The sequence below is a fragment of the Podarcis filfolensis genome (genome assembly GCF_964270895.1).
Source record: "Podarcis filfolensis genome assembly, chromosome: 6".
Classification (NCBI taxonomy): domain Eukaryota; kingdom Metazoa; phylum Chordata; class Lepidosauria; order Squamata; family Lacertidae; genus Podarcis; species Podarcis filfolensis.
In genome coordinates, this window is record NC_139609.1 from 9,103,979 (window position 1) to 9,124,451 (window position 20,473).

Genomic DNA, 20,473 nt, shown 5'->3' on the forward strand with positions numbered 1-20,473 from the left:
CCACTACTTAATGTTTGCAAAGAAAATCGTGGGGTGTGCACCAGCTCTGCTCATCACACAGCAGCAGCGACTTCTGTAGGAACTATCGTAGCCAGTTTTCCCAGAGGGGGTGAGAAAAAGAAGGAACTTACTCAAGGGGTGGGAGCTGAAGGTTATCCCAGTGTGGAATGCCCAAGAGATGGGTTACCCTCAACCACACCACGAGGGATAGATCCGTTGGTGGAGGACAAGACTCTTAATCTCTGTGTCGTGGGTTTGAGCCCTGCATTGGACGAAATATTCCTGCACTGCAGAGAGTTGGACTAGATGATCCTCATGGCCCCAGAGCCGTCTTTCCCATAGGGCTTAGTGGTTCGTTGCGCCAGGGTGCTGGCCTCTCAGGGGCGCCCCAGTGAGTGGGGGAGCTGCGCACCTTGCCGGTGGCCTCCCCTTTCTCTGCACGCCCAACCATATGGCCAGTGGCGTAGCGTGGGTTGTCAGCACCCGGGGCAAGGCAAGTAATTTGCGCCCCCTAACCCGTGGATTTGCGCCCCCTAACCCGTGGATTTGCGCCCCCTAACCCTAACCCCCAGAGGTTGCACCCGGTGCGGCCGGCCCCCCCTGCACCCCCCACGCTATGCCACTGCATATGGCTGGCGGGCGTGCAGCTTGCCTCCCAAGCCTCCCTCCCTCCCTCCCTCACCCCACACCCCCAGTCTTCCCTCTGTGAAAGTAGCATTTATTACTACTCGGGAGGAAGTGGCAGCAGCAGCAAGATGAACATTTGGGGGCGCTGGGCAGATCTTTGCACCCTGGCACCACATATGCTAAAGACGGCCCTGCATGGCCCCCTTGCAATTCTATGATTCTATTATCTGATTTTGCCATTGCAGGGTCTTTTTCCTGCCTCCATATGAATTAGTGGCTCTATTAGTTCCTATGGGGGGGTGGAGAAACAGCTTGTGGGAGGAGCAAAAAGGTTAAGCCACCCTCACCGGTCATCCACAGGGCGGTGGCTTTCTGCCCATACTGTCCAGTATTAACCAACTTGATTTTTAAGAATTGAGAAGGTTGCTATTTTTAAAACCCTTCACTGCTTAATGAATAGTAATTTCAATTTTAACAAATAACTTGAGTGGAATTAGCATCTCGGCCTGCACAAGACTTCTGACAGAGCAACTGGGTAGGAAATGATGGATTGATTTAAAAATAGAAATGTGGGGAAAGGGGTCATACTTGAGAAGAAAGGGAAGCCCCATAGCTCTAGCTCTCAGGCCATCTCTATGGGCATGTGTGCACCAAGTGATAAGGTGCACATTGTTAGTTCTGATTGCAGACCAACCATTAAAAGCTAATAGAATAGAATTAAGGGTGTGTTTGTGCATGTGTGTAAGATCTATTAAAGCCATACAAATAAATGCAATTTAGAAAGCACAGCATCAGCCACCTCATTAAAAGCAGTCAGCTCCCAGGCAGAATCCGTGACCAGGGAGAAGAGTCGGCAGAAGAAGAATGGAAGAAATTCAAGGACTATTTACAAAAATATTGCAATATTAATGAATGTTGAATGATGCAGGATTGAAATTAACTGGTTTCTAGCTGTAATGGTAATAAGATTATGAAAAAATGGTCCCTTTTTTCTTGGTATATAATCAAGAGTTTAAGATATAAGAAGATGGGTAGAAAATAAGGGGTTTAATTGTAATGTTGGGAGATAAGGATTTGCTGGATAAACAATTCGAACTGGAATACAAGAAGGGGAGGTATGAGGAGGTCAGTGAAAGATGTTATTTAAATATAAGTTTTGAACATTATGTTTTTTATTGTTTTTTTTTTAACTTTTTCTTTTTACTGTTTGTAAAAAAATGGAAAATCCTAATAAAATATTTTATAAAAAAAAAAAGCAGTCAGCTCCCAAAAGACTGTTGGGAAAAGGAGGTCTTCGCTGGCTGGTGATGCGACAACAAGGAAGGAACAAGTCAGGCATCTCTAGGGAGGGAGTTCAAGAGTCTGGGAGTAGCCACCGAGAGGGCCCCCACCCCAGGGTGCTTGTGAGGGTGGCAGGACCAAGAGACAGGTCTCCCCTGAAGATCGCAGAGCCCAGGGAGGTTCCTATGAAGGAATACAGTCTTCCAGAAAGCTTGGACCCAATCCATGTAGGGCTTCAAAATTTCCACCCTCCCCGTATCAACCAAATCCAGCAGGTCCTCTTACCTCTCCCTTGAGGCTGTGCAATACTGACTCCTCAAACAAGCTAATGTTTCTTTGCTTGGGACTCACAGATTTCAGCATGAGCTCTGCTGTGTTCAGATACGTAAAAGCCTCAAAGAAGGACAACACAGAACAGAATATTTAGTTCCTTGATCCGTTTACTCCCATTCCCTTGCCCATATTCCGGTGCATCTGGGGTTGAGCTCAGCGTGCACACTCTTCATTCATCAGAGGAGTACGGGGAAACGGGCGAGGGGACAAGATTTCCTCTTTGCCTTTCTGACAAGTCAGCTCACCCCTCTTAGCGCCATGGCATTGCGGGATGGCAGAGGCTTCAAAGAGGGAACTGGAATTTCAGGGCCCTTCCTGATAGGCGGTGGGAACATAAGCCCCCGTCGCCTATCGGAAACCAGATCCTAGCCTGCATCCTGCTTTGGCAAATGGGGCTGAAGGCTGAGATTTGGGCTGTGCCAGGGGGCAGAGCCAATGGAGCGAGTGGGCTTCCCTCGGGTCTGCCCCTTGCCCATTTAAGCAGCCCACACTGGGGCACTACCTGTTTGTTCCTTCACCAGGTTCCCCACCCACCCTAGGTTTAAGGTGATAGTCAATGATTTTGCTGTCGTTACAGTCATCACCACTTTATAGGGCCAGGTAGGAATTTGCCCACTGAGCTAATTGGCACTGTGACCCGGTGGTTTTGCCTACCTCATAGCAATTGTCACAACTGATTGGGCACTGGGGCAATCCTTTGTTTTGGATGGAGGGGTGGTTGTAGTCTCCGCCTGCCCCTCCAAACGCTGGGGTATCCCGTTACAGGGATCTGGGGGGAGTGGCCATGTCCACGTGCCCTGGGGGGGCAGGGCTGAAGGCACTCCCCCAGACAGCGGTCCCTGCGGGGGCCACCCTATTGGATGTAAGTCTTAGGAACCCCTGCCTGGATTGACCACGGTGAGCGGACCAGAAGTACTGTATTTTTCGCTCCATAAAACGCACCTGACCATAAGACCCACCTAGTTTTTAGAGGAGGAAAACAAGAAAAAAAATATTCTGAACGAAACAGTGGATTCATGATTTTTGTGGTTCATGCTGTGGCCACAGACATGATATGTGATTTGACGGTGAGTTTCTCTCCTCATTGCTTGCTTTAGTATTCCTGTCTCCTCTCTTTGCAGGTTCGCTGTGTTTACCTCCCCCCTCCCAGGCAGCCTCCTTTATTGCCAGAGTCCTTTATCTCCCTCCCGATCGCTTGCTGATCAGCTGCTCAATGGCTTTGTTTCAACACTCCCTCCCCTCTTTCTGGAAAAAAAAGCACAATCTGCTTTTTGCCCCTGGGCAATTTAGCTCCGGGGACCACGCATTCGCTCCATAAGACGCACAGACATTTCCCCCTCCTTTTTAGGAGGAAAAAAGTGCATCTTATGGAATGAAAAATACGGTATTTAGATTGCCCCATGCCCATGCCAAACCTCTTTCATCTGTATTCAATAATGTTGTGGCCTGTTTTGACCCAAAACCAGTCTTATTGGACTCTTATTTATATGGGTTGGGGTATGGGGAGCCCAGTGTCTGGTCCTGCAAAGCTCAAATAGTTGCCCAAGCCCAAGCCATTTTTGTCCATTGACAAAACTGACCCTCTCACCCGCTCAACCAACAGAAGAGAGGGAGCAAACTCACTGACCAGGGGAAACTAGCCTGCAGTAGAGTAAAATAAAACTAGCAACGGTTCTGTTCCCCACGTGGAACTACAAATAAGAGGACAAACTTCTACCATACACAGTTTTGCCCTACCACTATCCTGCGGCTTGGACTTTCACAAAACTTGACACATGCAATGTTGTGCGCGTTTAGGGTAGCCTCTGACTGTAGAGAAGGAGAGAGGGGTGAAGGACATGGGCAGCTGGAGTGGGGAAGATTGAGTAGGTCTTACTCACCATATAATTGTTGGAAAGGTGGACATAACCACATGCAGACTCCAACAAGTAATAAAAGGCCCGAGGTGTATCTTCCACAGCCACGCAGTGTTGAGACAAAGGTATGATGATGTACTCCACAATCTCTTCACATTCACAGGAGCTCAGGTTCTTGATTCTTTTCTTGCCCATCTCAGTAAGCATGATGATTTCATCCATCCTCTCTAAAAACTTCATTTCTATATCTTCCGCTCTGACCAAATGGGGACAGTGGGGGGGGGGGAATCTCAGCAACTTCTAACGTATGCTTGGCTCCTCAACCCAGGACAGAAAGACTTAAGGCTTGTCCACCCTTACCTTTGCTACGCATTTCTGATATTTAGAATATACTGGACTCCATTACGCTTGTTTAAAAAAGGACTACCTAAGGCAGTCTGTTTCGAGGGCCTAATCCGGCCCGCTGGTCGGTATAATCTGGCCCCTGTGGCAGTTTATTTCCTGGGGTAATATCCTTAAAAAAACCCTCCACAACTTCAACCCTAAAAGAAGCTCAACAACCCCAATCTAAAAGAAAATTTTGTGGTAAAATCATAAAATAGCTCAACAATCCTTAAAAAAGGTCAACAACCTTGGTTGGCCCTTTGGTCAGCCCTCACGGCCCTTCACTTCATCAAATCTGGCCCTCTTTGAAAAAAGTTTGGACACCACTGATCTAAGGTATCTAACTGTTGGAGATGCAGTAGGGATAATGCTTCTCTAAAATGTATGTCTTTTGATTGTCCTATATGGAAAGATTTTTGGCAGAAGGTAACTGAAACCATCAACAGAAGTGTACGGAACAACCTTACCTTTACAGAGCAAAACATCCTTTTGAATTATTTGCCCAGCACATGGAACCTTACAAAAGGACAATGTGAGTGGACTCTCTGTGCCCTTACCACAGCAAAAAGACTGATGCTGATGAATTGGAAAAATAAAAGTGCGGCTCCCCTTCTATGATTGGATTGAAGACTTATACAAACTCGCAGTATATGAACAACTTGCAAATAAATGCAGACTTGCCATGGACAAATTCAATGATATTTGGAATCCACTTGTCATGGACACGACAGAAAATCGTGAAGAGTAGCCGGAGCTAGAAAGCGGGCAGGCAGAGGAAGGACAGGAGACTGACAGATTTCTCAGGCAGCTAGAGACAGTGGGCGAATACCTCCCCTTTCTGAAGCTGTAAGGAATGCTGCGTATCAGCAAAGCGAAAGTGGGCTGGATGAGAGCCAGCTCTCTGAAGAATCTCACTCTCTCACGGCACAAGGGGGGAAGAGGAATTCCTCACTCGAAGAGGAGTTTGTTGAACCTGTCAGTCCAAAAACTAGGCGAATGGAAAGGGTCAAAGACAGAAGGAAAACCAATAAACGTAAGGGGGGAAAGTTCCGGATATTCTGCAGTAGCCGGAAGTATTCTTCAGAAGACTCAACTTGATTGTGATTTATGGACGCTCTGAGAGAGAGCAGCCAGAGGCTAATTGCTTGTATGCAATAAATCTTCTGTAAATTACCATTTGCGTGTTGTTTTCTCAAGCCAGCAGTTGGCCAGCTCCTGACACCACTCTTACAAATACTGTAATAGGTTGAGATCTGGTGAAGTTCAATAACCACTTGTAAAGTATACAGTTTGGGGGGGTGTCAGGGAACTGTCATCTGAGACGAAGGAGGTGAAAGGGCTCATGGAGGGTGAGAGAGACCACTCAGCGGAGGAGGGAACCAGCAGGGGGAGAAGTGGAGTTCCAAGGGAAAGTGAGTCGGAGGGAGAGCTCAGAGATACTTCAAGCGAGAACAGTGGGGGGGTTTCAGGACCTCCCGTAGGAACACCCACTCCTCGGCGGAAACTGTCACGCCGAGAGTCCAGAAGACGTGTTTCCGTTAAGGAGCTTTTATGCTGGAAGAAGTTCCGTAAACGCCCACTGTCCGATTCAACGAGCGATTGATGGAGCCATGCTTAAGGAGCTCCATCACAGACAGAGGTTTGGGAACTTAGCCAAACTCTGAGGGATCAGGATTTTACGCACAAGCAGCTCACCATCCCATCACAGCAATCGGACAGTCCCTGAAAGCAGCTTGTGCAGAGAGGCATCATGAGCAACCCAGCCGGAACCGGAGGAGCAGCAGGAGCTGGAGAAGGTCCAACTCTGGAAGAAAGGTACAGAGTGTTGGAACTCCAGCTAGCAATGCAAACGGCGAGGCTAGAAGAAAGGAGGGCGCAGGATGCAGAAAAGGCAAAAGGCGCTACACTAGCAAGAAAGATGCCAGGAATGGTGCAGAAGTTTGGGGGGGACCCCAGGAACTACCAAGCCTTTAGGACAGAGATGCAGTATGCTCTTGAACTGCAGTTTAATGACTTTCCCGATGAGGCATCGCGAGTGGCGTTTGTGATTGGCCATCTCGAAGGAGGGGCGAGGGACTGGGTCCGGCCCCTGATGGCAGGGAATAGTGACATGCTGAAGGACGCGAGGAAGTTTTTTCGCGCCATGGATTTGATGTTTTCCAGCGAGATTGAACAGGGACTGGTACGCAGACAATTGATGGCTTGCAAACAGGGGAGCCGATCGGTTCGTGAGTACTGGACTGAGTTTACAATGTTGATACATAGATTGGGGTGGGACCTATCGGCGGAACCCATTCAAATGCTATTTGAAGAGGGGCTTTCTTCGGCGGTGAAAGACGAACTTTCCCGGGCGCCCAGGGCGGAGTCTATGGACCAGCTGACCAAATCAGCGCTGACCATTGGAGCGCGCCAGGAGGCAAGAGCCTTGGAGAAGCGGGAGGGGAAAGGAGAGCGTTGGAGGGATTTCCGCATTCCAGAGATTCCAGAGCCAAGTTTCCCGCCCGGAGAGCCGATGGAAGTTGGAACAGCGCGCGCGCGCGCAGTTTCAAATCCCAGTGAAGGGAGGAAGAAGGAGGGAAAGAGCGCCAAGAAATGTTACCTCTGCCAGCAGCCAGGTCACTTTGCCAGAGTCTGCCCGCAAAGAAAGGAATGGCAAGGGATGGCGGGGGCTGTTGGGGGGAAGGAGGAGGAAGTCCAGGAGCCAGTAAAAGCCAACGCCTGTCTGCCTCTGTCAGGGCACTGCAGACAGGCCAAGGAGCAGTAAAAGTGCCCACTCCGGAACCTCCAAGACCAGCCCTAGTAATAGAGGTGTTGCTAGAGCTGGCAAACGGATACCCACTAAAGACCAAGGCGCTGTTAGACTCAGGCAGCTCCTGTAATTTTATGAGCAAGGAGTTTGCAGCTGAACACCAGATACAGACACTCCCTTTAAGCAACCCCCTGCAGGTCACCACGATCGATGGGAGGGAGCTGTTGGGGGGAGAAGTTAGCCTACAGACCGTCCCAATGGTTATGAGGGTGGCAAGGCACACCGAAAGGATAGCGTTCAATGTAGCCACCCTGGGAGGGGCGCCAGTCATTTTGGGAATGAGCTGGCTAGCGTTGCATGACCCGCTAGTGGGCTGGCATCAGAGAGTGGTGTCCTTTGGGTCAGGACATTGCCTGGAACACTGCAAAGAGGGAAAGGTGCCAGAAGGGGCAAAAGCCTCCATAGCAGGGACGGAAGTGGCGAACAAAGGGAAGGTGCCCAAACAATACGCTGACCTGAGCAAGGTCTTCAGCGAAAGGGAAGCAGATAAACTACCACCGCATAGAGACTTTGACTGCCAGATTAACCTGGTCCCTGGGGCCCAGCTCCCCGTGGGCAAGCTGTACGCCATGTCAGACAGGGAAATGCAGGAGTTGAGGGAGTTTATTGACAAAAACCTGAAGAGAGGTTTCATCAGAGAGTCCAGAGCGGTGGGGGGCAGTCCAGTGTTTTTTGTGGACAAAAAAAACACGGATAAACCGAGATTGGTCGTGGACTACCGGGCCCTGAATGCCGTGTCAGAACCAGTGACTTTCCCCATGCCCAGGATTGATGACATTTTGACCAGGGTGAGGAAGGGAAAGATATTCACGAAACTGGACTTGAGAGGAGCGTACAACCTGATACGAATAAAGAAGGGGGATGAATGGAAGACAACGATGTTCACCCCCCTAGGGGCTTTCGAATATCTCGTTATGCCATTCGGATTGCAATCAGGCTCCGCCTGTTTTCAATCGCTCATGAACCATGTACTGGGACCTTTGCTCTACAAGAATTGCGTGGCATTCCTCGATGACGTGCTGATATATTCGGAGAATGAGGAGCAGCATGTGAAGGATGTCAGGGAAGTGCTGAGCCAGCTGCAAGCAAACCAGTTGTGGGTGAAATTGGAGAAGTGTCAGTTCCACACCAAGGAGGTGGAATTCCTGGGGTACCGCTTATCAGACAAGGGATTAGCCATGGATCCAGGCAAGGTCCAGGCGGTGCTGGAATGGAAGACACCGAAAACCAAAAAAGATGTGCAAAGGTTCTTAGGGTTTGGGAACTTTTACCGTAAATTCATCAAGAACTTTGCCCACTTAACGGCTCCCATCACGGACTGTCTAAGCAGCAAGAAGAAATTCGTTTGGACGGCAGAGGCGGAGCACGCTTTTGAGGAATTGAAAAAGGCATTCGCTTCGGAAGAACAGCTCCTGCATGTGGATTTACAAAAACCCATGAGAGTGGAAACTGATGCCTCAGACCGGGCGGTGGGGGCAGTACTGCTTCAGCCAGGGAGCAATAAGTCGGAATGGAGACCGTGTGCCTTCTTTTCGCGTAAGCTGAACAAATCCGAGAGGAACTACACGGTATATGACCGAGAACTACTCGCCATTCACGAAGCGTTCCGGAGATGGAGACACTTACTAATTGGCGCACAGCATAAGGTGCAAGTGTGTACGGACCACAAGAATTTGGAGTATTGGAGAACAGCACGAGTGCTCAACCAGCGACAAGTGAGATGGGCCCAGGAGTTCTCCAAATTCCATTTTGAAATCTGCTACGTGCCAGGTCCAGAAAACATCAGAGCGGACGCTCTCTCTCGCAAACCTGAATATTTGGAGGGGGAGGGAGCGCCAGAAGAGAGACATATTATCCCAGAGGACCACTGGGTGTGTGGTGCGGCCTGGGTGGGGCAAAGAGAACTGGTAGAGGGGACGGTAAATGATGAGTACGCCCAGGATAAGCTCAGAGGTTTAAGGAGAGAGGGAGAAGACCCCGGAGGTTTTGAAGAAAGAAACGGGGCATTGTATTACAAAGGGGCACTATATATACCCGAAGGGGAATTGAGGGGGAGAGTACTCAAACAGTTGCACGACAATCCCACAGCGGGGCATTTTGGGCAACACAAGACCATGTGGTTGGTGACCAGGGAGTTTTGGTGGCCCAAGGTGAGGGAGGATGTACGGGAGTATGTGAGAAGGTGTGACCAATGCCAGAGAGCCAAAGGAGAAAGGCGGGCACCAGCGGGTTTATTAGAACCGTTACCCACACCAGAACGACCGTGGGAGGCGGTGTCGATAGATTTTATGACTGATCTGCCCAAATCCCAGGGGAAAACCGCCATACTAGTCGTAGTAGACCAGTTAACTAAGATGGGTCACTTTGTAGCTTGCTCACATGCAGTCACGGCGGAAGAGACAGCGAAATTGTTTGTAGAACATATTTTTAGGCTGCATGGCGCCCCCTTGAGGTTGGTGTCCGACAGAGGGAAACAGTTCACGTCCAGATTCTGGAGGAAGCTTATGAGCTTGTTGCACGTAGAGGTCAACTTTTCGACTGCCAGGCACCCTGAGACCAATGGGCAGGCGGAGAGGGCAAACGGTATCCTTCAACAATACCTGAGGTGCTATGTCAATGACAGAGAAAACGATTGGGTCGAAAAGTTGGCACTAGCGGAATTTGCTTACAATAATGCAGAGAATGTGTCCACCGGGATGAGCCCATTTTTGGCTAATTATGGGTGCCACCCCAGGGCGTTTCCAGGGGAAGGAGGAGAGAGATGGAGTGTTCCGGCCGCTGAACTTTTTGTAGAAGAAATGGAAGCGATCCATCGTCAACTCCAACACAACTTAGAAAAGGGCCAAAGAAGAATATAAGAGGCAGGCAGACAAGAGCAGAAGGGAAGGTGAAACAATTAGGGTGGGGAGTCGGGTCTGGCTATCAACCCAAGGGTTGCCGTACAAGGGGGGTTGCAAGAAATTGAGACCCAAAAGATTGGGACCATTTGAGGTCATCCAACAGATCAACCCAGTGGCTTTCAGACTCCGGTTACCGAACCACATGAAACTGCACCCAGTATTCCACAGGTCATTACTGTCACCATACAGGGGGGAAGGTGAAGGGGTATCCACACGGGGGCCAGCCATAGAAGAAAGGGAAAGCCGCAACTATGTGGCAGAAATCATCGACTCCAGGTGGAAGGGGAATCAGGTGGAGTATTTGGTCGCGTGGGAAGGGGAACCAGAGTCAGAAAACACCTGGGTGAAGGCAGAGGAGGTCCATGACGAGGTCTTGATCGAAACGTTCCACCAAAGGTTCCCCAGGAAACCTCAGCCAGTAGCGAGGTTCCGGAGGGAGTACTTTGGCACCACCGACGATGAGGAGGAACTGGAGGGATTCAGGGAATCGGAGTTGGAAGGAGGTACCGACTCCGAGGAGGAGGAGTACTTGGAAACCGGGAACAGCAAAAGGTGGAGGGAAGTGTTCGAAACTTCGGAAGATGAGGGAGGTTCCTTCAGGGGTTTTGCTCCCTCGCCTCCCGCAGAGGAGGGGAGGGAAGGGGGTGAAGGGGGCCCTGGAGGGGAGGTGGATGTCAGGGAACTGTCATCTGAGACGAAGGAGGTGAAAGGGCTCATGGAGGGTGAGAGAGACCACTCAGCGGAGGAGGGAACCAGCAGGGGGAGAAGTGGAGTTCCAAGGGAAAGTGAGTCGGAGGGAGAGCTCAGAGATACTTCAAGCGAGAACAGTGGGGGGGTTTCAGGACCTCCCGTAGGAACACCCACTCCTCGGCGGAAACTGTCACGCCGAGAGTCCAGAAGACGTGTTTCCGTTAAGGAGCTTTTATGCTGGAAGAAGTTCCGTAAACGCCCACTGTCCGATTCAACGAGCGATTGATGGAGCCATGCTTAAGGAGCTCCATCACAGACAGAGGTTTGGGAACTTAGCCAAACTCTGAGGGATCAGGATTTTACGCACAAGCAGCTCACCATCCCATCACAGGGGGGGTTCCCCTTCTACACAGGTGCTGTCCCCCCTTTTATTTACGTCTCATCATGTTTATTAGCACATATAATTATCTACTTTTTGAACTTTTTGAAAATTAAATCAATAAATACAACCTTTGCTCCTCATTTCTAGGCACAAGTCCAGGCTTTTCAGGTCCAGATCCAAGACTCCCCCCCCCCCAATACTTTCCCTGCAAAAATCATCTCTTTACGGCTGAATTGGAACAAACAGCAATCCGTGGAAATTCCAAGTTGCTGTTTCCTCCAGTTAAAAGAATCTCGTGAAAATTCATCAGCCGTCATGCGCAAATTTCTCCTAATCAACATTCTTATTTGCGCTTTTGCCTAATATACACATTTCTGTATGATATTTGCACTAATATAGACAGCTCCTTCAATCCTTCCTCATAAGGCTTAGTTTCCAGACCCCTGATCATCTTAGCAGCCCTCCTCTGCACACATCCCAGCTGGTCAACATCCTTCTTAAACTGTGATGCCCAGAATTGGAAACAGGACTCCCAAGTGTGGTCTGACTAAGGCAGAAGGGCACTATTTCTTCCCTTGACCTGGACACTAGACTTCTGTTGATGCAGCCTAGAATAGCATTAGCTTTTTTGCTGCTGCAGCACACTGTTGATTCCTTTTAAGCTTGTGGTCCACCAAGACCCCTAGATCCTTTTCACATGTACCGCTAGTAAGCCAGGTGTCTCCCATCCTATATTTGTGCATCTGGTCCTTCCTGTCTTAAGTTCAGAATCTGACATTTGTCCCTACTGAAATTCGTTGTGGCCCAGTTCTCTAGTCTAGGGGTAGGCAATCTAAGTCCCTGGGGCCAGATCCGGCCCAATTGCCTTCTCAATCCAGCCCGCAGACGGTCCGGGAATCAGTGTGTTTTTACATGGGTAGAATGTGTCCTTTTATTTAAAATGCATCTCTGGGTTATTTGTGGGGCCTGCCTGGTGTTTTTACATGAGTACAATGTGTGCTTTTATTTAAAATGCATCTCTTGGTTATTTGTGGGGCATAGGAATTCGTTCATATTTTTTTTTCAAAATATAGTCCGGCCCACCACATGGTCTGAGGAACAGTGGACCGGACCCCGCTGAAAAAGGTTGCTGACCCCTACTCTAGTCTGTTAAAGTCCTTTTGAATCCCGATTGTGTCTTCTGCGTCATTAGCTACCCCTCCCAGTTGGGTGTCATCTGCAAATTCGATGACCGTCCCCACAATTCCTTCATCCAAGTCATTTATAAAGGCATTGAAAAAACAACGGGCCCAGGACAAAACCCTGCGACACCCCAATCCACACAACTGCTTTGGAGCAGAGCAGGAAGTTAATTAACTGTCACAGATACAGAGAAAAAGAGGGAGCGCCTGAGAAATGGAGCTATCAGGGAAACCATGAAGAAATGGGGTGAGGTGGGGGGGAGAGATGAGGAGATGAAAAAGTGGAAAAGTACAGAACTATCAGGGAAGCTAAAGCATGCTAGGCAAGGGAGAGAGGGAAGGAAAGGGGGCAGTGGGGTTCAAAAGAAACCTGTGGAGAGGGAAGTATATTTTGGGGTTATGAAGAATAAAGATGATTAATAGAGAATGGCTTTAAAAGAAAACATGGGATTGAAAAATCAACAAAATATTTTACTATATTGTGACTGAACCATCTTTTGAGTCAAAATATAAAACTGGTAAAGGTAAAGGTAAAGGGACCCCTGACCATTAGGCCCAGACATGGCTGACTCTGGGGTTGCGGTGCTCATCTCGCTTTATTGGCCGAGGGATCCAGCTTCTGGGTCATGTGGCCAGCATGACTAAGCCGCTTCTGGAGAAACCAGAGCAGCGCATGGAAACGCCATTCACCTACCCACCAGAGCAGTACCTATTTATCTACTTGCACTTTGATGTGCTTTCGAACTGTTAGGTTGGCAGGAGCAGGGACCGAGCAATGGGAGCTCACCCCGTCGCAGGGATTCGAACCGCCGACCTTCTGATCAGCAAGCCCTAGGCTCTGTGGTTTAGACCACAGCGCCACCTGCGTCCCTATAAAACTGGACCTCAGAGCAATTTCAGTTGAAAAGAGCTGAGTCCCCAATTCTAACCTCTAAGGAAGCTCACTGTGCCATATTTATGATGACAATCATATCACGAGTTTCCCCATTTCTGCTGCACGTAATTACAACTTGGGGGGAAACAGGGAGTAGCAATGTCACATCAAGTGAGGAGCTGCACCAAATTACGGGAAGCAGACTGCCCGGTGTCTCCCAGATCTTTAGTTCTGCCCTACGCTGGTGGCGCTGTGGGTTAAACCACAGAGCCTAGGGCTTGCCGATCAGAAGGTCGGCGGTTCGAATCCCCACAACGGGGTGAGCTCCCATTGCTCGGTCCCTGCTCCTGCCCACCTAGCGGTTCGAAACACGTCAAAGTGCGAGTAGATAAATAGGTACCACTCCGGTGGGAAGGTAAACGGCGTTTCCGTGCGTTGCTCTGGTTCGCCAGAAGCGGCCACATGACCCGGAAGCTGTACGCCGGCTCCCTCGGCCAGTAAAGTAAGATGAGCGCCGCAACTCCAGAGTCATCCGCGACTGGACCTAATGGTCAGGGGTACTTTTACCCTTTAAGCTACTTTGCACTCTTTGGAGAAAGGGTGGTGAAATGCAGTCAAGAAAAATGAACACTGAATCTGCCAAAATACATCAGATATGGATTCACGGAGGGCAAAAAGCCTTGCCTGTGAGCTCTCTATTTTCTGACTCTTAGCAGACAACCTCTGGTAGTCTTCTGATAGTGACAACTATCAGTGGGCTTCTTATTTAATCGCCTACATTATCTCTAAGCTAAGGGCTCTCAGGTGAACAGAGCTGAAAAAGACCCCCAGTTGATCAACTGGATATACGGTGGTACCTCGGGTTAAGTACTTAATTCATCCCGGAGGTCCATACTTAACCTGAAACTGTTCTTAACCTGAAGCACCACGTTAGCTAATGGGGCCTCCTGCTGCTGCCATGCCGCCGGAACACGATTTCTGTTCTCATCCGGAAGTAAAGTTCTTAACCTGAAGCACTATTTCTGGGTTAGCGGAGTCTGTAACCTGAAGTGTATGTAACCTGAAGCGTATGTAACCCGAGGTACCACTGTAATAACAAATACCAGCCAACGTTTTTAGTACTGGGTAAGATGAACTATTACTCTGATTTCATATAAGAGAGATTCTTAGACCCTTAAAGTACCCCAGTCATAGCAGAATGGCAAAGAATATAGAAGTTCTTTTCATCAAACCTAAAGGACTCTTGCAAGCTGGGTCTCCCCTGAAGCTCTTCTAGAAAAGGAAGGGAAGGGAAGAATGATAAATGCATTGCTGCAGACATTATGGTTTCTTGTTAAGTAAGAAAAGGACTAAACCAAGACTAAACCAAGCATTCATTTGGATATATGTGTGTGTGTGTGTGTGTGTGTGTGTGTGTGTGTGTGTGTAAACATGGAAGCATCATATGGAGATTTTTCAGTCGTGAGCTGTTAAATACGGTTGAGCCTACCTTTGCTAAGATTGCGTCTTGTGATTCTATTTTCCATCCAGGTGTCAGAAACAAAAATTTCTGAGGGAGGAAAAGAAAACAAAGGAAGATGCATCTGATATGATTCCATCATTCAAGAAAGCGGTTAATTGTGTACATCTGGGGTTTCGGTGAAATCCGTTTACCGTTACTTGATCCTAGAAAACGCTCTGAAGCACACTGTTTAATGCTGGATAGGTATACTGTAAAGCAAACAAAATTCAAGAATAAGTCCAGTGTTAAGCCTACTAGCATTTCTCAGTACCTGCATTAACATCACTGTTCCTTGGTTATGGGACACTGGTTTTCAATCAGTTTATTGTGCGTAACCAAAGGCCGCTACAATGCATAGCAGAGGGCAAGGCAAGGTTTCCCTCTGAAATTGCATGATAGATATACCCTATAAAAAGTTTACAGCATAAAACTTTAAAATTAACATATCCAGAACAGAGCTTCTTAGGTGTCAGAGCAAATTTGGCTACCAGGTGCATAATCTGTAGGTCTTTATCAGCTAGGAGCTCAAGCATCCCCTCCTGGGGTATCATTCTGAGAGACAGTCAGTCAGTCAGTCAGTTTTATTGCACATAGCCAAAGGCTGCCGCAATGTACACAGAATTATTTGACAATTAAAAGAAAATATACTGAATTGATACAAAAGACTTAAGACATTTATATTATCAAAACATTACGTACTCTAAACAGAGCTATAAAAGTACCCCAATGTACAAATCAAGACATTAAACAATAAAATTCACAAGCTAAAATCATCACATGGCCACTAATGTTAAAAACAATGTCAATTAATACAGTGTGCAATTTATACTCAGAGTTTGATGACAAAGATAGAGCATAGCCTGAAGTAGATAGATAGGATCAAATGAATTCATCTCCTTTACAGTTAATGGCTACCTTAGCTATATAATTTGCTCTAATTTTCCTAGCAGCAGTTGCAAAAAGTGCTACATGCCAAGTCACATACTTATCTGTGTCTGCGAGGAGATATAAAATCATGTCAAAGGGGTTCTGGCCAGGGGACCTTGTCATTATAGGTACTAAAAATCTTTTTCTTGCATCATTATATAAGGGACAGTGCAAGATAAAATGCATAAGGTCCTCTACTTCAGAACATCCCCTAATGCAAACACGTTCGTTTGTTGGTATGCCTCTGTGTCTCCCATCTCTATGAGCAGAGTTTATTGTATTTAGTCGTAATTCTGTAAAAGCTTTCCGAAGTTGTGCAAAAGTCAAGAGAGACAGTGAAGAACAGGGGATAAAAAAATTTCTCTGGGGATTCAATATAAGGGGCAAAGCAGCAGGTAATGCATGACACCCTTAACCTGATTGCATCCATAAATGCACTTGCGTTCCATGGGCAATTCCAAGGTACCGTATTTTTCGCCCTATAGGACGCACCGTCCCATAAGGCGCACCTAGTTTTTGGGGGGGGAATAAAGGGGGGGAAATATTCCCCCCCCCCAGGCACAGGGCTGGGGCGGGGGAAGCCCGAGCTTCCCCCGACCCCAGCCCCCAGAACAGGCAGCTCTCTGCAAGCCGTGGGAGCCCAGCGCCGGCTCCCGCTGCTTGCAGAGAGGTGCGCGAAGCCTGGACGCGCTGAGCTCAGCGCGCGCAGGCTTCAGCATGCAGGCAACTCTCCGCAAGCAGCGGGAGCCCAGCGCCGGGCTCCCGCTGCTTGCAGAGAGGTTCGCGAAGCCTGGAGAGCGAGAGGGGTCGGTGCACACTGACCCCTCTCGCTCTTCAGGCTTCAGGGAAAGCCTGCATTCGCCGCATAGGACGCACACACATTTCCCCTTCATTTTTGGAGGGGAAAAGTGCATCCTCTAGGGCGAAAAATACGGTATTTCCCCTCTAAATACACCAAGGGCATCTGTTGGAACCTTAGTTCAACAAATGCCCTACACAGCTGCAGGAAGTCAGTGTCTCAAGGTAATGAAGGTTTAAGTGGTTGATCTTGATTTGGGGGTACCAAACAGATTTGGGGGTACCAAACAGCCATAATGAATGCTCTATCTTGGTGGGCATCCTGATCAAAGATCCAATTTCGCATGGACCGAGGGCTAACTCAGGGCTAAGCCAAGTTACAGGGAACCAGGGAGAGGGCCTTCTCAATAGTGGCACCCGCCCTGTGGAATGCCCTCCCACCAGATGTCAAAGGGAAAAACAACTACCAGACTTTTAGAAGACATCTGAAGGCAGCCCTGTTTGGGGAAGCTTTTAATGTCTGATGGATTACTGTTATTTTAATATTTTGTTGGAAGCCAGCCAGAGTGGCTGGAGAAGCCCAGCCAGATGGGCAGGATATAAATAAATTAATATCATCATCATCATCATCATCATCATCATCATCATCATCATCATCATTTCTATTTCTCCATTTAGAGATTATAAACCCTAAGCTTATCATGACACTTTTGTGCCCAGCCACCTGTCCTTAGTTGCTCTGTCCAGCAGAGTTTAGTAAGAACATGGTCATCTTAGACATTTAATCTGTGCCAGTATCAGGGACACTAGTTGGGGCAGCTGACATGTTCTGAGCTGTTGAAAATTCTCAAGTTGCTCAGCAGAGGGACCAAGAATCTTGGACTCTTCTCCGTAAGGGAGAGATTCAAAATAGTGACATTACTATACTCGATAGGTTGTGTGAGCCCACTGTTTAAGATCAGTTATCTTTTATGTTCCCATCACCCTGGATTCCATCTGCTGTTGCAATAATTTTAAGGTCTCAAATATAGAAGAAATATCCATAGATGCACACATATCTAAATATATGAACCAAGTGTCTGAAATAGTATGGGAGAGCAATCCTGAAGCCATTTTGTCTCTCCCAGTAACCTCAAATATTCCTCTGCAGTAAGGGAGGCAAATGGAGAAAGCCTTCTCATTGTCTTTTCGCTTACAAATCCTCTCTTAAGGGCGTATTTGTGTATGAATAAGGTGAGCCTGTGACCTGGATTTAGGAGCTAAAGTATTAACCATCACCAAAGAATGGCCAGGCTGCCCAGGTAATGCAATCAGCGACCTTTATCAGGTATCCTGGCAGACAGGATTTCTGCTGTAGAGTGACTCCTATGCTGTATGTATGATGACTTTGGGGTGGTCTTTGGCTAAGGGGGTTGGGCAACGTCCAAAGTCTTTAAAGGTCCCGGCACAGTTTTGTTCAGGGTCTCTCCCTCCTTGCAAGCTGTTAACCTTCCCTTTTTTTGCGGGAAATTCCCTTATTCCAGCGCCGTTTCCCGCTGCTTCCCGTTGCTATCTCAGATTGTTAGATATCCCGTAGACTGTCCCGGGACAGGTGAGGCTGCTGACCCCTTGTTTTCGAGGCTGACGATCCCTTATTTTCGAATCTGAAAGTTGACAGCTATGAACAGAACAACTTTCCACCGGATCCTGCCTCCATCCATTCTTCTCTGACCGATCATGGACTTAGGGGAAGTTGGGCAGCAAAACCTGTTGGGCTTTGGGGAAGTCGGGCAGCAAAAGCCAAACCCCAAATTTCTACATCATGCTATCCCATTCGTCCTCCAATCAATATAAAACTTCCAGAAGGAGTTTTACCTGTTTCTGATGTTGGAGAAGATCCTGCAATGCTGCCTGAAGATTGGAACGGAACAAACATTGAGGCATCTTCATTCAGACCTGCAGTTAAAGGGAGACAGGAGCTGAGGTGAACACTTATTGTATTTGTATTTAGCATCAGAACAAACTCTGGGCTGCACTACAGAGGGATGGAGAACCTTTTGCTCCTTGCGTGGCCATGTCCCCATGAGGGGGCTGCATACCGGTGGTGGGTGAAGCAGGGCCACAGCACAAAGCTGGTGGACCCAAAGCGCAGATAATAGGCATATATCTCACACAGCACATAGATATGTTTAACATATTAAAGGTAAAGGGACCCCTGACCATTAGGTCCAGTTGTGGCAGACTCTGAGGTTGCGGCACTCACCTCGCTTTACTGGCCAAGGGAGCCAGCATACAGCTTCCGGGTCATGTAGCCAGCATGACTAAGCCGCTTCTGGTGAACCAGAGCAGCGCACGGAAATGCCGTTTACCTTCCCGCCGGAGTGGTACCTATTTATCTATTTGCACTTTGTGCTTTCGAACTGCTAGGTTGGCAGGAGCAGGGACCGAGCAACGGGAGCTCACCCCGTCACGGGGATTCGAACCGCCAACCTTCTGATCGGCAAGTCCTAGGCTCTGTGGTTTAACCCACAGCGCCACCCGCGTCCCTATTTAACATATTAAGCAGTTTATAAACAACATATCATAGTTAATGGAGTTGGACTAGATGCCTTTGAAGGCCATCTTATTTTCAATTTTTGTTTCCATCTTTACCTTTCATCTACAGTTGTCAGGATTCTGTCAGCGGCCCCTGGCTGGTTGCCCAGGAAATATAAAGACAAGGGAACGTTTCTTACCGTCCTTTTTTATTTTAGTGTTACAGAGAGAGGCTATAGAACCCAACCTCTTGGATAATGGTGTTGTCCCGAGTGAATCTCCACACACACCCTGCCCCGGTCTCTCCCACTTCCTCGTTCGTCATTCTCATCCTGTCCTCTAGGGTTCCTGCTACGTGCCCTCTGCCTTTGAGCTTTTTGCTCTCCTACTTTTAAGGCTCACCGGGTTCTGGGAGATGGAGGGTCTGGGATGCTTTCTAATGACAACGTGTCAGCCAAGTGTTATCCCGGCTGTCCCATGATTTCCTAGCTTCCCCCCTCATCTGCCTCGGAGCTGCAACCTCCCTCAAACCCCTGTTGTAAATCTATACAGTGGTACCTCGGTTACATACGCTTCAGGTTACAGACTCCGCTAACCCAGAAATATTACCTCAGGTTAAGAATTTTGCTTCAGGATGAGAACAGAAATCGTGCTCCGGTGGCACGGCGGCAGCAGGAGGCCCTATTAGCTAAAGTGGTGCTTCAGGTTAAGAACAGTTTCAGGTTAAGAACGGACCTCTGGAACAAATTAAGTACTTAACCCGAGGTACCTGCCCTCTGGGCTCTCTGCAAAGTGACGACGCTTGCACCCAAACACTCCCGTCCTTTACGTGTCACCAGAGTTTCGCACCTGCTAAGGCCATGGCTTTTACCTCCTTGATCTGTTTGCTCCAGTTTTTTCAGCGTTACGGAAACGATGGTCGAGGCGGCCTCGTTCAGGATGCTTTCCTTGCTTCTGGTCGCTTTCGTTCCCTGCGGGTCTATGTTGTGCAGCACGCCATCCACGGCGTAGCGGTGGAAGGGGATGAAGTCTCCTCCTCCACAGCACAGGCATCGGTGAGCCTGGCTCTCCAGGTAACTGGCGCATTTGAGATGCAGGGCTCTCTTCTGGCTCTTAAGCCACAGCTCGTAGGCTGCTTCTTGCAGCAGGGGTGTGCAAAATCCCATCACCTTACACTGCATCACGGACTCCTCTTGCTTCAGCCTATTGGCAACGACCATTCCAAGATCTGAAAGCCAAGGCAGGGTTTGCTCTCAGCTCTATTACTACTACTACTACTATTATTATTATTATTATTATTATTATTATTATTATTAGTTGAATATAAGAACAACATATAATCAAATACAGTGGTACCTCAGGTTACATATGCTTCAGGTTACATACGCTTCAGGTTACAGACTCTGCTAACCCAAA

General features: G+C 48.3%; 1 protein-coding gene and 1 long non-coding RNA gene across 3 annotated transcripts in view; one reads left to right on the forward strand and one right to left on the reverse strand.

The window, feature by feature from the left end:
* The window catches only part of ADCY10 (adenylate cyclase 10), an 89,495-nt gene that overhangs the window by 25,549 nt on the left and 43,473 nt on the right, over window positions 1-20,473 (reverse strand). The window contains exons 20-24 of the mRNA XM_083621686.1: window positions 19,929-20,285; window positions 18,398-18,478; window positions 14,971-15,027; window positions 14,807-14,866; window positions 14,550-14,589 (exon numbers count right to left, since the gene is read on the reverse strand). Of these exons, the coding sequence (XP_083477812.1) occupies window positions 14,550-14,589; window positions 14,807-14,866; window positions 14,971-15,027; window positions 18,398-18,478; window positions 19,929-20,285 (595 nt within the window). The remainder of the gene's footprint in view (window positions 1-14,549; window positions 14,590-14,806; window positions 14,867-14,970; window positions 15,028-18,397; window positions 18,479-19,928; window positions 20,286-20,473) is intronic.
* On the forward strand, window positions 2,932-15,060 carry LOC310765981. Of its 2 annotated transcripts, none has more exons than XR_014549896.1 (2): window positions 2,932-3,138; window positions 4,905-5,654. It is a non-coding gene; the product is annotated as an uncharacterized lncRNA (long non-coding RNA). The 2 variants fall into 2 exon arrangements; XR_014549897.1 differs by lacking the exon at window positions 4,905-5,654 and adding an exon at window positions 14,848-15,060 and having other exon boundaries at window positions 2,937-3,138.